The sequence below is a fragment of the Natator depressus genome, chromosome 5 (assembly GCF_965152275.1).
Source record: "Natator depressus isolate rNatDep1 chromosome 5, rNatDep2.hap1, whole genome shotgun sequence".
NCBI classification, from domain to species: domain Eukaryota; kingdom Metazoa; phylum Chordata; order Testudines; family Cheloniidae; genus Natator; species Natator depressus.
The window spans coordinates 114,113,169-114,131,313 of record NC_134238.1 but is presented as its reverse complement, the minus strand read 5'-3'; the positions used below and the strand labels follow the sequence as shown (position 1 = coordinate 114,131,313).

General features: G+C 41.4%; 1 protein-coding gene across 1 annotated transcript in view; it reads left to right on the top strand.

Annotated features, from left to right (window-relative positions):
* Positions 1-4,656: 4,656 nt before the first annotated feature.
* Positions 4,657-18,145, top strand: part of LOC141987759 (RNA exonuclease 1 homolog) — a 28,983-nt gene continuing 15,494 nt past the window's right edge. The window contains exons 1-5 of the mRNA XM_074953488.1: positions 4,657-4,707; positions 8,162-9,285; positions 10,049-10,144; positions 14,069-14,276; positions 15,872-16,014. Coding sequence (XP_074809589.1) covers positions 4,704-4,707; positions 8,162-9,285; positions 10,049-10,144; positions 14,069-14,276; positions 15,872-16,014 — 1,575 coding nt within the window. The 5' untranslated portion in view covers positions 4,657-4,703. The remainder of the gene's footprint in view (positions 4,708-8,161; positions 9,286-10,048; positions 10,145-14,068; positions 14,277-15,871; positions 16,015-18,145) is intronic.

Genomic DNA, 18,145 nt, shown 5'->3' with positions numbered 1-18,145 from the left:
ACATGTTGAAATACATATGCTTTAAGAAAAGATAATGACATGTTAAAATCCATAAAGGTTTTAAGATGTAAGGTTGCTATTGTTAACATACTACAATATTATGCAGAACTGTGCAAAATGTTTAGCAACCAGACAAAAACAAACCCAACTTTTATTTTCTCTCCTGTTTGGGAAAAGGCACATACACATTCAATCACTTTGGTAACATTTTCCCCTTCATGAGAAAATCACCAAAAAACGCACAAACAATGTTGAATCTAGGAAGTCTATGTACTACAGCGTTCTTATTAAATACATGAACTTTTCCTGCTTAGTTGTTAAAATCTTGAAAAGTGGAAGCTTGGTAATTTATATGCAGCTCCAAGAATGTCTAGGGTGTTTGTTCTCAACATGATGTTTAATGAGTAAAATGTTTTTTCTTTTTGTGTTTCAGAGGGTCTAGTAATGCCTCCAGCACTCATGCTGAGCAACAGGGACTAGCATACCTATCTTATTTTCAACCTTTGGAAGGAGTATCTGATTCTTCTTTTTCTAAAACTGCAGACAGTAGTATGTGGGATGAAAAAACACTGTCTGCGATAAGGAGCAATTCACAGTCTAGACATTCAAAATCAAGAACATTATCCAATATAAAGTCAGTAGATGATGTATCATCAATTTCTGATGAATCAACTCGCAGCGCAGCTACTTCCTATAAAGCCTCAAAAACAGGCAAAAATGAGCTATAAACCAATCAGCTGAGTGGAGGATTGACAAAACCTTTGAACCCTGATGCTGTTGGTATAAAAAAACAAAACAAAACAAAACAGCAGCTGCTTTTATAAAAATGGCATGCATTTGTGATTCATTAAAGTTTACAACTTACATTTCCATGGAGGAGGCAGAGCTAACTTTAAATTTTGATAGAAAAGGGAGAAGGGAAAGGGACTTGAAATTAAATCTGGATCACAAATGTTCGCAGGCACACTATACTCCTAAGTGCTTCAGAATCAAGGGTGAAAGGAACAGAATTGGCCTTTAAATACTGTCATCTACCCAATGCTACACGAAGGCAAAAGGAAGACCTAAGAAGTCTTTCCCAGGAACTCTGTTATTGCGATTTACTATGGTGACCTTGTGAACTAAATTCAAGAGGCTATATGAGCCAAAACCAGGGGCATATACGGTATAGGTTGTAATGATGTAATCTCTGAGCAATAAATCACCTTTTTGAAAGTTTTTTTTCCCAATAACAGCTACCTTGTATCAAAAAAGATACTAAAGATATTAGCACTAACATATTTTCTGACATAGACACTGAGAATTCCAGTGAAAATAGCCTTTCAAGTCTGAGAAAGACAAATAAGAATACCTGTGTGATGGGTTCGGTCACACACACCCCCTTGGGACTGTCCCCTGTTGTGCTGAAACTACCTCTGAGCCTGTTTTCTCTGCCAGTTTGGCTTATTGAGCCAGACACACAAGCCTGCTGCAACACAGACCCAGGGTCTGAACCACATCCCAAAAGCTGCAGACTTAACTGAAAACAGCTTAGCAAGTATTCCTGTCTCCAGCACCACACACCCAGTTCCCAATGGGATCCAAACCCCAAATAAATCCGTTTTACTCTGTATAAAGCTTATACAGGGTAAACTCATAAATTGTCCGCCCTCTATAACACTGACAGAGAGAGACGCACAGCTGTTTGCTCCCCCAGGCATTAATCACTTACTCTGGGTTAATTAATAAACAAAAGTGATTTTATTAAGTATAAAAAGTAGGATTTAAGTGGTTCCAAATAATAACAGACAGAACAAAGTAAAAAGAAAAGGAGTACTTGTGGCACCTTAGAGACTAACAAATTTATCTGAGCATAAGCTTTCGTAAGCTACAGCTCACTTCATCGGATGCATGCTCAAATAAATCTGTTAGTCTCTAAGGTGCCACAAGTACTCCTTTTCTTTTTGCAGATACAGACTAACACGGCTGCTATTCTGAAAAGAACAAAGTAAGTTATCAAGCACAATAAAACACACAAGTCTAAGCCTAATACATTAAGAAACTGAGTACGAGTAAATCTCACCCTCAGAGATGTTCCAATAAGCTCCTTTCACAGACTAGACTCCTTCCTAGTCTGGGCCCAATCCTTTCTCCTGGTACAGACCTTGTTAATTCCAGCTCAGGTGGTAACTAGGGGATTTCTTCATGACTGGCCCACACCTATGCAGTGGAGACTTGCAGGTAAACAGAGCCATCTACAGTCAATTGTCCGAGACAATGGGAGCCATCAAGATTTTAAACCACCATTAATGGCCCACACTTTGCATAATTACAACAGGACCTCAGAGTTATACTTCATATTTCTAGTTTTAGATACAAGAATGATACATACATACAAATAGGATGAACACACTCAGTAGATCATATGCTTTGTAATGATACTTTACAAGAGACCTTATGAATAAAGCATATTCCAGTTACATCATATCCACACTTATAAACATATTTTTATTAAACATATGGAGTGCAACGTCGCAACCTGGGTTTAATGAATGTTTTTGTAAGTGATGGCTGCATTTCAGCAGCAGCATTCCTGTATGAAGACCCCAACTTCTTGAGTGCAGGTGGTGCTCCACTGGAGTCAGTGGGGCTCCATGTAGGTACAGTAGTAAAACACTGTAGGGTCCTGCAGCTCAAAGGTGGTGTGTGAATATCCGATTCGTATCTGAACAGTCAAGGGTGCAATGCAATCTGATGGTTCTTCTCAACAGAGAGAACCACATATATACTTTTAAACACCAAATTAATCCTTATTTTAAATGTTTAAATTCATAAGTGCTATAGATCCTCTCCCTAGAGCCCTCTTTAAACACTGAGTAGTCTGCTTTCAAGGTGGTCTTCAAAGGTACCCAACTTCCACTGAAATCAATGGAATTAGACACCTAAATCCCTTTTAGGATCTGGACCTAACTCCCTCTATAAGACATATTACTACTATTTAAAATAAAGCAGACTCTGCAAGGTTGGAGAAAACAAAACATTTACAGAATCTAACATGAATAATAGACTATAAATACAAATAGAAAAGATTTCAACCAGGCTCCTAAACCTACTTCCTTACAGGGAATGATCTTGGTCATAAATTAACATTCAATTCTACCAGTGTAGCTTCCCTTTCCTTTCTGTCAGTCTACTCCTGCCTCTCTGTCCCATTTGTGTCTTACCTTCCCCTTCTTTCATCTTGTTCCCCATATTATCACATCTGTGCCCCTGCTACTACCAAATAGAAGCAGCAGATTACAGCGGACACATTGTCTCCTTCTGCTGCTGATAGTGCTGACTGCCCTGTGCAAGAGGGGTGGGAAGGAAAAAAATGCTATAGGCATTATCTTTCTTGGGTGACTGCCTTGAGATTTTTTTTTTAAGTGAAGGGTCATTAAAAAATGCAGGATTTCCAAACCCACACTGAATTTAACCCCTTGAAGACAACACAACGGTTTAAAATACTGTATACCTGTTTAACCACACTAACTAGAGCCTGATCCAAAGTTGACTGAAGTCTATGGGAGTCTTTCCACGTACTTCAATGAGCTTTCAGCGCAAAACCACCAGTATTGATTTAGGTGTCCCAAATACTTTAAACAGAAAAGGAGTTTTTCTTTGCCTTTATCTTACACCATCTTTCAATATATTAACTTTCTTGGTGACTGACAAAACAAGCGGTCTCTCTCAAGGTTTACTGCAGCCAAGCTAGCAACAATTAAACCAGCATCCACATCTTTTGTTATTCTGTTGTCTTAATCGTTTAAATTTGTTTTGACACTTCTGACTCTCCCAAATCTCCCACTGACATGGGGGGTGGGGGGTGAGAATTCACTATGGAAAAGTGCAAACTTTACAAACCCTGTTAACTCAGGGCCAGGTTCTTCCGCCTTATTCACTTTGATTAGTACCTTATGCCCAGATCCACACAGGTATTCAGGCTTCCAACTTCCACTGAAATCAACTCTGTTCGCACACGGTTTCATCAGCTGAAAATCACACTGCAACAGGGACACTGGCACACTAGGTGTACCCTGGCTGCCACGCGGCCCTGGGCCCTTGCACACCCCCACTGGCTCACCCCCGCTGACATGTGGCTCTGTGCCACACGCCGCCAGGGGGCGCCGTGGATGACCCCGGCCCCACGTTGCAGGCCCGCAACTCCCACGCGCCGTGGGCAACCGAACAACAGCGGGCGCGTGAAGCTCGGCGTAGTTCGCCAACCTTCGTGCCCCGGGAGGCTCCGCCCCGCTCCGGCTCCCGCGGCTTAACGGGAACGCGGAGCCCCGCCCCCGCTCTCTGTAAATACCGAGGCGGCTGCACAGCCCCGCCCAGCCGCCGCCGCCGCCGCCGCGGGAAAAGGGAGTAGCTGGGGTGGGGGCAGTTACTGTGGACGCTGGCCTCTTCCCCTCCCGCGCGCCAGGGCTGGAGCGCGTGGCTCCCGCCGGGCCACCGCTAACGGCCGGCTGCGCGCGCGCGCGGCAGTCTCGCTGTTCTGTGCGGCGCGCGCTGGCTGAGGGCCGGGGGGGGGGAGGAGGATGCTGCACTCCGTGGGTTACTTCAGTGGCTTTTCCTGCCCTTTCGATGGCGCGTCGGGCGGCGGCTGCCCGCGGCCCCACTGCCAGTACAGGCACGGGGCGGGGCGGAGCGGGCAGCAGCCGCCGCTGAGCGACGCGCCTGCCATGGGTGAGGACCGGGGCGCTGCCCACGTTGTTAGAGGGCGGAGGGGGTCGGGGACCCCTCTGCGCTCCCCTTCCCCCATGGGGGCTGCCGTGACTCGGGTGCCTGCCCCCCTCCCATCTCCAGTCTGTGCTGACCCTGCTATTCATCCTCTGTAGCGTCCCCCCCCCAGCCTTTCTGGGGGGGCTCTACAGCCTGCTGCTCCCCGGCTGTGTGGGGCAGGCCTCCTGGGGCTGGGCTGCTCCTACTAACTGCACTGGGTGCCTTTGGGATTGGTATCTGTGTGTCTCTGACTACAACCCCCCCCCCCCCCCGGCCCTGTGGTGACTGGCAGCCCGTGGCACCGGTTCCACTCCAACACCAGCACAGAGTCTGGCCCTGCAGGGTCTCTAGCCGGCCCTTAGGGAATGGCTGCCACAGCCTTGGTTGTTGCCCTGTGGCTAACCCCCCGCCCCATAGATACCTGACTGTTAGCTACAGGTGTCGCTGGATAGATGTACCCCATAATGCTGTTCACTCAAGGCATAGATTAGGATATGGCTACGCTGCATTGTAAACCATGGCCTGTGGGATGCAGTGTTTCCAAGCTTGCATCCACACTGCATTGTGGATCTGGGTTTGTAATTGCTGGGCTCATGTATCCCAGCCGAGCTAATGTGTCTGTACTGAGTAATACTGCCCTGACTCGGGTCTGCTGCGTAACCTTTGTCCATGCTGCAAAACAACAGGGTTTGGATGTGAGTCTCTGCGGAAGTTGTGCTCTGACCCAGCCCCTGGCAGGGTCCTAGGGCCTATATGCTGGGTGTTTGGTGACTTGTGTCAGACTGATTTGTGTTTGGACAAAAGAGGGGCATGGGCTCAAATCCTAGTCAGAGTCTTGGCTTTAGTGTGCAGAGTAGGTATAGTAGAGTGTCATGTGGTGGCTTCATAAATAAATTACGGGTCGTAGCATAGCCTCTCTTGCCTCTTGCTCAGAATTTTAAATGTAGCCCCAGCAAGAGTAATAGAAATGTTTCAATTATACTATTAAAAAAAAGAAACCAAAATAAAATGCAGTTCTCTGGAGAGTCTATGTTGCAGTGTGTTGTGGTGAATGAAAGAAAGCCAGGGAGTGAATTGCCTAAAAATTAGGTATAAACTGATTAGTCTTTCTAGCATTTATTCTTGCATTTCTCTCAGTTTTGTTTAGCAACATAGTGAAAACTAAGGTGTCTTTTACAAAGATAAGAAAATGTGAAGGATGATTCTGAGAGATGCTAAATCCCTGTAACTCCCCATGGCATAATTTGCAGTTGCAGGTGCCGGGCACTTCCTGGACTCAAAACTTTGTTGTTAAGTGTGATTTTTAACCTTGAGCTGTTCCTGTGAAGAATATTCTTTCTGAGGAAAGGTGGACATGTGTATTGTAAATATTTATAGCTTTTTTGAAGGTGAGCACTGCTTTCCATGTAGGAGTATGTCAGTTCGTGAAGCGCCTAGTAGAACTTCATAGGAGATGTGATGTTCTAGATAGATACTATATTGATGAAGGTGGCATAAAACCTGAGTGTTTTTCAGTAGTATATTAAGCGATGTGACTAACATCTGTCACATCTGGTTTGTTTTTACTCTCACTGATATTTTTTTCTGCGAGGGAGCTTTGTTCCTCTTATATGGTTTGGCATTTTCAGGCACTTGTGTGTCAGTTTCTGAGTTGATTGTTGCATGACAAATGGTAGTGTGTAACTTGGTGGGAAAGCTGGGCAGGCCCACTGTTAGTACAGTAGTGGGCTAAGTTCATTTTAAAGGTGTACAGCAAAACTTTATCTTAACCACTTTAATATCCCAAAATAACACAAGAATGCTGTAAATTTAGGTTTTAAAAACTTGAATTGTTTTGGATACCTTAAAAATAAAAGTGTAATTTATTTTTCATTTGATTTACTAATTTCTTCTGAAATCTATTTCTCTGGTAAGAATTAATAATGTTAATTAGTGCTTAAAGACAATAGGGGGTGTAGTTGGATGTTCCCAGTTTTATTTTAGATGTGTATAATTTTTATATATAATATAAAATTGCATATATAATTTAATATATATATATAATATATATAATATATATAATAAAGCCAAGACTCTGACTAGGATTTGAGCCCATGCCCCTCTTTTGTCCAAACACAAATCAGTCTGACACAAGTCACTGCATATATAATTTTTATATATATAGTCTGCTATTAATTTGGGGTTGTAAATGATTGCACTTCTTACTGATCCTTTGCCATTTCACTTTTGTAGGATAAGTGAGTATTATATGTGAGAGCCACGAGTGACTCTTACCACATGAGGTCTTTATATTGCCTCCATGATGGAAGATTTCACTTCCAGAATCTTGCCACTGGATTTCCCTGTTTACAGCTGATTTATGATTAATGGGACTTCGTAGTTTCTTTCAACCCAGGGGAGTCCAAGTCTCATGGGTGTTGCAAAGGGGGCACAGACTAAGGAGCACTTCATTGTAAGGCTGAGAAAAAGAAAACATGGCAGAATCCAGTGGTCGCTAGCACCCAACGGGGGAGAGGGAAGAGAATGAAGATCAAATCATTCCCTACATATCTACTGCTTACTCAGTTGCAGTAGAGCACTCCCCTTCCCTGAATATGCAGCAACAGCACCACTTTAAGCAGCTCTCCTTAGAACTGAGCACTGAGGCTCAGTGTACTTTGAGGTTCAGTGTACTTTGTGCTCCACTGAAATGCAGTTTAAAAAAAAATAGAATCTGTAGTAGTTTAAAAAGAAAAAAGATTGGTATACCAAATTCTCCATTTAAATTATGTTTAAGTACAATAAGTAATTGGAGTTTCAAGCTGATATTAGAGCTGATACAGAGCTTATAGATGATAACATGCCTGTCTTGAAACTTATAAAGATTATGAATATAACATCTTAAAAACATCATGTAAGTCACTGAATAACAAAACTGTTGTCTGGACCATGAACCTGTATATTTGTAGAGCCTTGCCACAGTCTGTAATATTTATTCCCTAGAAGATATTTTTCAGCTGAACTCTGTGAAATCATAACTTAATACTTGTAGTATTTAAGAGAGAGATCAGTGAATGACATGATTTTCTTCCATCAACAGAGCTAGGTAAAAGTATACAAGAATTGGAAAGAATCAAAAAAGCAATTGAGTCAGTCAAGACTGAAGTTGAAGAAGGGCAGAAGAAACTCTCTCAGTATAATTTGCAAGATGAAATACTTAAAAACTCTTTAACATCTAAAATAAATGATGTTAAAGGAAATAAAACTTCCCCAGATGATGATGGTCTGTGTAGCTCTCTTACAAAAGACAAATGTCTTGTAGCTCCAGTCTCGAAGTACTCTAGCAAAGGCTGTCGTTTGTTATCCGGTAAATATGTCATTGACCGTAGTTGTCCAGCAACTGATCTTGAATATGATCCACTTCTAAATTATTCTGCAGGCCTACTCAGCTCTTCCATAATGAAAGAGGAGGAAAATGAAACACAGCAATTTAAGCGGGTGAAAATGCCTCTTGCTGATTTTCACATGGACTCTCCAAAAATGTCTCCATGTGGAAATCAGCATGGATCCCCAAAGAAGAGACCAAGAAGCTATTCACCTATCAAGCTTGAAATAAAGCTCCAAGAATCTGATGATGATGATATTCTGGTTATTGATGCTCCACCATTGACTGTCACTAAGAAGCCAAGAATAAGTAGGAGCTTTAAAAACTGGAATAGGGAAGAAAACAAACACGTTGCTGTAACATGTCCAGAAAATCTGCAGAATAGTGACCTAGCAGAAGATCCTCTTAAGTGTATTGAGGAAAAAAGAGCAGAAGTTACTGTAACTCTGCAAAAGGATGACAACACAGATGTAAGCAACCCTGAAAAATCACTGAAAACTTCACCAAAAACTCGAAGTGCATATTTGCCTGATGTGAAAATTAATGCTTTGAAGTCTTTAAATAACCTTCATGAACAAAGAAAATTGTTTACTGTCTCTAAGGAAAATAATATATCTTCAGTTTCTCATATTAAGGCACAGATGCAGAAAGAAACTTTGAAGAAAGAAGATCCAAAGAGTGAAATATCAGTGAAAACATCTGTTGAAGAATTGAGTACTAATAAATATAAAAACATACCGAGTTGCAAGAGAGAGACCCAAACTAGCCAGTATTTTGAAGCCAGCTCAAAAGACAAAACTGTGCTAACTGCACAAGGGACTAGTAAAAAATTACCAGTAAATATAGGGAAAATTCAGATTATACAAGAAAATGGAGAAAATGAAGTATTGGGAAATGCACCCGTTCACCCTAGCACTCCCTTGAATTTGAGTGAGAGAGTTTGTCATGATGTAGATCTCTCAACTAAAAACCATAGTGGAGAAAGTAATAGTAATACTCTGAACACTACCATCAAAGAAAGTGAAATAATTATATTAGATTCTTCTTCAGAAGAAGAGATGGAGTATAGTGAAGAGGATACTGAAGTCTCTGAATCTGATGACCCTATAGAGGAATGCCGGAGAATTTTCAATGAGTTTGTTGAAAGTGAAGCACAGAAGCAAGAAATTGCTAAGCAGGTGCAGTACGTTTTGTTGTACATCTCTGCACTTCCCTCCTTCATGGGGATGCAGGGAGAGAAGTGTTCCATACATTCTGTAATACTTTTTACTAGTGTTTTCTCTAATCATATAGATTCACATTTTGGAAAGTGTCCACTAATATTGGGTGCTCAGATTGGGACACAGGGCCAACTATTCAGAACTGTTGAGCACCCTCAACCCCAGTTCAAGTAACTGGGAGCTTTTCATGCTCAGAAAATTTGAAGATCATATTCTAAATGCTTGAGTTGGGCATCCAAAAGTAGTGGACAGTCTTAAAAACATTTTTGGCAATAGTGTTTATCTCTAGAAGTGGCCAGATGTGGTGTATGGGAAGTCTAAAATGTTAGTCTTAGTAAACTTTGGATTAACTACATAACCTCCTTATTAAAATGACCAAATTTGAGAAACATCAAATAAACAGACTGACTTGTAGGCGACTCTGTATTTTGAAAAATCTAATTATCCTATTAAAATTATTTCTAAATATGAAATAATGAAAATATACAGTCTTTTTTTCATATGTGAACATAAAGATGAGGTCCTTGTAGCTTAATCTTGATGAAGCTACGGTACTGTGAAGGTATATACTTTAGTTGGTATAACTTTAGATTAGAAATGTTTGGATATCTTCCATTAGTTGGAACAGTTGGAAGCCTAACTAGTGAATTATGAGATTTAGTACATTCTCTATCTAATTAAAGAGAAAACCTGTACTGTCTTTTATTCTTAATTTTAATAGGCTCTTGGAGCTCATGCTGAAGTAGATACATTGGATACGAAGACAAATATGGTTCCTGGGCAGAAGAAAAGAATTGCACACACTGCAAAATTTGATGTGAGTTTTCTTCTGGGAATTTGAGAAATACGTCTATATAATAGAAACAATTAATAAAAAATACTAGTTATTTAATCTTCAACCTAAAGTTAATTGCATTGGAGATTCATCTTAAATGAGGTATGTTAAGCCAAAAGTGTGTGTGTTCAGTTTTAGTGAAAACTGCTTACTTGTAAATCCTTTCTTTAACCTCTATAAATTACAGTTAACATTAGCAAACTCCAAGACTACTAGTGACTGAACTGTAGGCCTGCAAATTGAGATGTATATTTTTGCTTCACTGAGCTCTTAAACGGTGAACCTATCCCTACAATGAAGATTGTGACTGTCAGGAAAAAATAGAAGAAAATATTAAATGTAGGGTGCCATTGATTCCAATGTGTAATTTTGCTCACACTTGTTCTAATTTAGTAAAGGAGTGGCTCATTTTGAGCTGGCAGACATGAGCCATTCTATGAAACTTTTGCGGTACAAATATATCTAAATACTGTGTTCATAAGTTCCAATTACAGAATCAATTTGGAAACAGCAGCAAAACTATTTGTTTATCAGCCTAGTTGAAAGCTTGCATTACCAGCTAGAGATCCTGCTATATTATGTTATATATGGACACTTCTTTTCTTTTTTTCTCTTTTGAATTGCATTCGAACAATTGCTTAATAATAAACAGTGAGTTTAGTCCCACTGAAGGTCATTGGGACTACTGACTTGCTTAATAAGCATGTTGCCTCAGGACATGCTTATTAAGCATGTCCTGAGGCAACAGTTGAAAACAAAACACTTGTACTTCATTGAGCTCTGACTTATGAAGGAACTTCCTTCAGCTGAAAGTGTCCTGATGCACAGTGTGTCATAAATATAAAGGGAAGGGTAACCACCTTTCTGTATACAGTGCTATAAAATCCCTCCTGGCCAGAGGCAAAATCCTTTCACCTGTAAAGGGTTAAGAAGCTAAGGTAACCACGCTGGCACCTGACCCAAAATGACCAATGAGGGGACAAGATTCTGTCAAATCTGGAGGGGGGGAAAAGACTTTTGTTTGTTGGTCTGTGTGATACCTTTGCCGGGAACAGTTCAAGGACGCAAGCCTTCCAACTCCTGTAAAGTTAGTAAGTAATCTAGCTAGAAAATGCGTTAGGTTTTCTTTTGTTTAATGGCTTGTAAAATTTGCTGTGCTGGAGGGAATGTGTATTCCTGTTTTTGTGTCTTTTTGTAACTTAAGGTTTTGCCTAGAGGGATTCTCTGTGTTTTGAATCTGATGACCCTGTAAGGTATTTACCATCCTGATTTGACAGAGGTGATTCTTTGACCTTTTCTTTAAATAAAATTCTTCTTTTAAGAACCTGATTGCTTTTTCATTGTTCTTAAGATCCAAGGGTTTGGGTCTGTGTTCACCTGTACCAATTGGTGAGGATATTATTATCAAGCCTTCCCCAGGAAAGGGGGTGTAGGGTGTGGGGGGTATTTTGGGGGTAGACGTCTCCAAGTGGTCTCTTTCCCTGTTCTTTGTTTAAATCGCTTGGTGGTGGCAGCATACTGTTCAAGGACATGGCAAAGTTTGTACCTTGGGGAAGTTTTTAACCTAAGATGGTAAGAATAAGCTTAGGGGGTCTTTCATGCAGGTCCCCACATCTGTACCCTAGAGTTCGCAGTGGGGAAGGAACCTTGACACAGTGCATGATCTTTTTGAAAAGAAGTTGCATTTTATATACACAGGATGAGCAAGTGATGCCTTACATTTCTTTTCAACAATTGTTCTTCTTTTAATTACAAAATATTAAGACATATATCCACATTGTATTATTTGGAATGTTCCTGTTTCTAGAACTAAGATATGCTAGAACTCTTCAATTGATGCCTACATTCAGGGCCGTCCCTACCCATATGCAAAGTACGCAGCTGTGTAGGGCACCAAGGAATTTGGTGCCCTATGCAGCTATGTGCTGCTCCAGCCCTTGCTCCATCTTTTCCCCGTGGCCCCAACCCCTGCTCCGCTCCAGCCCTGCCCTCACTCCACCCCTTCCCCAAAGCCCCTGCTCTGCCTTGCCCCTTCCCGTCCTGGTCAGCCCCGCCCCCACTCCCCATAGGACTGAAGTAGGGTCGGGCCTGCAACCACTGGCAGCAGGAAGTGTAGCGACCTGGCCCCAGCTGCGCTGCTGGTGAGTGCTCGGGGGCAGTTCCCCCTTGCCCCCCAAGCCAGCCCTGTCCCTCCCGGTGGAGGCCTGGGGCTGCGTAGGGCCCCAGAATAGCTAGGGATGGCCCTGCCTGCATTACAAGACTGGAGGATTTATCCTGATACTATTGTCATACTCATTATGGGGAACTGCCGTCAGATGTTAGTGATATCAGTCACAGGAGAAACAAAGTTCTGAGCTCGGTTCTTAGTATGAAACGTAAAACATAAAGTGCAAATTAGTGTGTGTGGCAGAGAGTCAACATCTAGTCTCTTACTGATTTATATTCTTCAGTAATATGTACTATATAGCTAACTCCACTCATAACCTTGTATCAGATTACACTGATGTGTAAAAGGATAATTATCCTTATCTTCTAGGGATGAAACATACTGTATTTCACGTTTAATCTGAGATTCTGCTTGACATCTATAAGTATCCCAGGCCAACTGAGCCATCTCTCTGTATATAATATACTTGTGTGTGTAATTTTTTTTAAATTGAATCGATTCAAGTAAAATCCTATAACTTAAAATTTTTCACTCAGTGCAAGTTTGCATATGGATGACTGCAGGGCCAAACCTTGTTGGTTTATAGGTGTCTTGTGAGGATTTTGCCAGTATTGTGCATCGTGTTTTTTATCTGTTTGAGTTACTGGTCATATGCTCTCCAGAGATCTTTATCTGAAGATGATCGGGAAACTTATGCAAACTCTGACTTACTGTTTACTTTCACATAGGAAGCATGTTGTGCCTCTTCTCCAAAAACTGCCGTTCAGTTTGTATTTATATAGCCTATAAAAGGTTGACTTGAATTTCTAAAGTCCTTTATTGTTTCAATCCTGGATATTTTCTAGACTGTTTTATTCCCCCACGTTCTTTACTCTAGTGTTTGATATCAGCTAAGTTACTTTCATCACCCAAGCAACTGCAATGTGGGATTTAAAAAAAATATATAAAGACTATAGGGCAGGGGTGGGTAAACTTTTTGGCCCGAGGGCCACATCTGGGTATGGAAATTGTATGGTGGGCCATGAATGCTCACGAAATTGGGGGTTGGGGTGCGGGAGGGGGTGAGGGCTCTGGCTGGGGGTGTAGGCTCTGGGGTGGGGCCAGAAATGAGGAGTGCAGGGGGGATCAGGGCAGGGATTGGGGCGCTGGAGGAGGTCAGGGGTGCAAGCTCTGGGTGGCGCTTACCTCAAGCACTTCCCAGAAGCAGTGCTATGTCCCCTTTCTGGCTCCTATGCAGAGGCATGGCCAGGCGGCTCTCCATACTGCCCTGTCCAGAGGCACTGCCCCTGCAGCTCCCATTGGCCGGGGTTGCCGTCCAATGGGAGATGCAGGGGCGGTGCTTGGGGCAGGAGCCAGAGGGGAGGACATGCTGCTGCTTCCGGGAGCTGTGCAGAGCCAAGGCACGTGTGGAGCAGGGCAAGCCCTGGACCCTACTCCCCAGCAGGAGCTCGAGGGCCAGCTTAAAACATCTGAAGGGCCAGATGCAGCCCCCGGGCTGTACTTTGCCTACCCCTGCTATCGGGCCTGAACCTCAGCTGGTGTGAATTAGTGGAGCTCCACTGCCTTCAGTGGAGTTCTGACAACCTATGCCAACTGAGAATCTGGCCCTATAGCTTGTCTTGTTGGAAAAATTTTCTTTGAGAAGCAATGTAGAAGAGATGGTGGAAGTATATGTTTGGATGCAGTCTTCCATCATAAACTACTTTGTAAATGTTTTATCTAATTTTCATGCCCGTTAGGTACAGACCAACAAAGAAATACTTGTGCCTTTTAAGGCACCTCTTCCACAGCAATCTTGTCCTACCAGAATCCTGCAGGCACAGCAACAGGCGGTGCAGATAACAGCTGCTGTTAAAAGTGGACAGGCTTTTGTTGCTGCAACTTCTGGACAGAAGAAAACTGTACCTGTATTGTCAACTACTCCGATTCAAAACGTAGGACCAATGGGTATGATATCTCAATTCATTGTAGGCTTCACAAAGTGGGATAAACCAGGTTTTTTAATAAATTTTGGTCTTCAGATTACTTTAAAATATTTTGATCCGCTTGTTTTGTTCCAAATGTGAGCATTCTTAAACGTTTTGGATCCCTGAGTGAACCCTTAATTCATTTTATTATTCTGAGTATCCTGGTTGAGTCAACATTTTAATGTCAGTTTACATTAATGCAGTTAGTTTTGTGTTTGGTTTTGGGTGAAGTTCTCTCTAAAATGTTTGAAGGCAGTTTTGTGGGGCTGGAAAGAAACAACTTTCCACATCTATAATTGTTTCAAGTTACTGTCAAGTATGTAGGGTTTCTCAGAAGCCCGAAAGCCTGGCAATCACTCTTTCTTTCCTGTCCTTATGTATTTTCTTTCCTGAAAGCCTTCCTCTCATTCAGTGGTTCTCAAACTGGGGGTCAAGATCCCATTTTAATGGGGTTGCCAGGGCCAGCGTTAGATTTGCTGGGGCCCAAGCCTAAGCCCTGCCGCCCAGGGCTGATGCCAAAGCCTGAGGGCTTTAGCCCAGGGCAGTGAGACTTGGGCTCCAGACCCCCTTAGTAATTTTTGTTGTCAGAAGCGGGTCTCAGTGCAAAGAAGTTTGAGAACCACTGCTCTAGTTTGAAAGAAAATACCAAAAACTTAACATTTGGATAGCTCTATTTTCATGCTGACATTAAAACCATCATGGCGCTATTCTAATTTTAAAAGTATACCTCCTTTAACTCTAATAAATTAATTTTTTAAAAGAACGAGTACTCGCTGCCAATTGTTGTGCTGTTAAACTGTTCTTTGGTTTTTTTTTTTTTTTTTAAAGTTCTTTCTTTGCTATGTGAAAGACCCTCTTGAAGGGAAACTATGTAGTCAGTGTTGTCAAATGCCCAAAGTCTTTATATATTGGAAAAATATTTTTTCCTCGTAATTTTTCAGCTAGTGATTTTAGGTATTTACTAACAAGGCCTTTGGGCCAGAATACTCCATGTAGTAACTCCACTGATGTCAAGTATTACACTAGGGATTAATTTAGTACTTTATATGTAGCCTGAAGGATTTTTGGTTGTACAAGCCTGGCTTTTCAGCTCGTTAATTTCAAATGAGCACATGTAATTTAGAATGTAATTGATGAGTGAGTGTTTCTCATGCTGTATAAATGTCTTCTCACTTTCTAGTCCCTTCAACAGTGTGGTAGAAATTGGTGCCAAGTGGATCTATTTAGCACAGTGGTGGGAGGCCCATCAGGATAATACACTGGCGGGCCGCGACACAGTTTGTTTACATCGACCATCAGCAGGCACGGCCACCCGCAGCTCCCAAACTTACTCCCAGAGCCTGAACCCTTTCCTGCACCCAGACTCCCTCTGAGAGCCTGCACCCCCTCCTACATCCAGACTCCTTCCCAGAGCCTTAGGCAGGTGAGGGGAAGCGGGGCAGGACTTGGACCTGTTCTGGGCACCACCAAAAATTATACAAACCTGCTGTCTCTGCCACTTGATGAAAGGGGATTGAGTAGTAAAACTTCATTCTTAATGAATAACTATGTAATAACTACCTTCTGTTGTTTCAGTATGTTTAAATTTGCTTGAAGTTCAACCTGTGGCAACCAGCAGTGGTCAACTGAATGTATTCCTTCAAGGAAATGCTGTAACAGCAATGCCATGCAGACCTTCTAATATTTCAATAAAAAGGATTGCTCCTATGCCTATTAAGGTACTATAGTAGTAGTAAAATGTATGTGCACATGTGTGCCCAAATACTGCAGTTATCAGGAAAAACTCCTATTGATTTAATGCAGAGTCTTGCTTGCTAAGCACTGCAGGATATGCAAGTATTAAACGTTAACTTTTTTCTGAATATTTCACAATCACATCATACAGTAAGTACTGCTTTCAAGTCAATTTAATAAACTAACAATTGATGGTGGTCTGTGTGGTTACAGGTGGCTAAATTTGAGCAATACTGGTATACTAGCAGAACTGTAGCTCATTCTCCTGCCTTCTCATAACTATCACCCTTCTGCTGAGAAGTTGCAGATGTCAGGGTATTGCAGGTCGGTTTCTTGTGGGAATAGGTAGCAGTGATTAGGTGTCTGGATATTATTGTTGCATGTTTTACTTACACTAAATACAGCAGACCTTGAACAGAGGTGGTCAGACAGCACGTAGGCAATTTTTTCTTTCAGGAATCTTAGCCAAATCACCAGTGGTAGGTTTCAGGGAGCAACTCTGCCCCAAGAATTTACTAGTTAGAGAGTAAGGAAGAGAGCAAAATATCCTGCTGGTAACTGCTCTTCCAAAAAGAAAATCTCACAACTAACAATGCAGCATTTCTTAAAAGGCTGAACAGTGCTTGCACACTAAACTTGTTAAACTGTAATACTGTCATCTAACTCCTTCCCCTCCCCCCCCCCCAATGGTAGAGCTTCACATCAACCTAAAGGTAATTAGTGATGGTGTTACTGTGTTCCATAGCTTAATTTAGTCTAGTCAGGCCAAATAAAACTATTGTAAAATAGTTAATCTTATAGTTGTACTGGCTAAACTTAATAAAGACAAGTGCATATGAAATTATTTGTACATATGATATTGTGACATAACGTAGCACGTCTTTGAATTCTAGCAGGTAATGCATGATAGCAGGTTTGTAGGCGTAGACCTGTTTTACCTTATACAAGATCTCAAGGGGAGGGCTTCTCTGGCTTTATTCAATAAAGGATTTTTCCTCTTCCTAGAAAGCAGAAGTTGAAAGGTTTATAGAAACTCTTTTAATGTGAGTCCAAGTAGTAGTGCGGTGGGTTTGTAGTGTGTTAGCACAGAGGTGCTCTGTCATCTTGAGCGCTCAAATCCTGTGTAGAGTACTGTTGGTCTTGCTTACTTTCAAAGATTCCTCTAATCTTGATTTATTGGCAGAAGGCAGGAAGTATTTTGGGATTAAGTAAAATTCACTTATGGGAGTCTACTTTAAAGCTCTAAGCTTCAGAGTAGACTAGGTAAAATCTACATGTCAAGCAGAATTTCAATCATCAAATTGAGTTTAAATTAAAAAAAACCTAACCCAGAGTGAATAAATCAGTACAGTAATAGCATAGTAGGTCAGCCTGCCACCAAAATAACATCTTTTGTAGGCTGTCTATTAAACACAACTTTCAATTAAAACCGTATACTTGATTGCTTCTTCAGTGTTGCTGAAGCAGTTTGAAATTGATTAAAACTTGGTATTTTTGAAGGTTTTAAATACCAAATTCATTTACACTTCAATGATGGTCTGTCCCAGGTATCAAATTGTTTATGCCTGGTTCTCAAACACTTGCTTTTTTGATCTCTCTCAAAACTGCTCTTCTGGAAGGCATTGTGGCTAACATGTTTTCCAGAAAGAGACTTAACAAAATTAGAGGGTGATGAGAGTATCCTTATCTTTTTTTTTTCCCCCCCTCTTCTACCAAAACTACTTACTCCTAGATGTTTGTGAATATCATTTAGATGGTGATGATCATTCAGTATCAATACATAAAAGCCATCTGTTCTGTGAGAATAAGTGTTACTAAGATTACACGTTTTAAGTAAACAGATTGCTTAATAGACCCTGTTTGGACAAAATTTTAAAATAGGCATGTTCTCACACTAGACTTCTGGATTTGACAGGTTTATCCTCCACTTCTTATTAAACAAAAATTTAAATTCTATTATGGCAAGCGTTGAAAAATCTTACATCTAATAAAATCAAACTCTTTTGTTCTAAATGACAAAGCTCGTAGATTGTATCAAAATAATTAACTCCTGCAGTGTCTCTTCAGTCTGTGTTCTGAATGAAAAATATTTAGAGAGGCCAAAAATAGAAACTG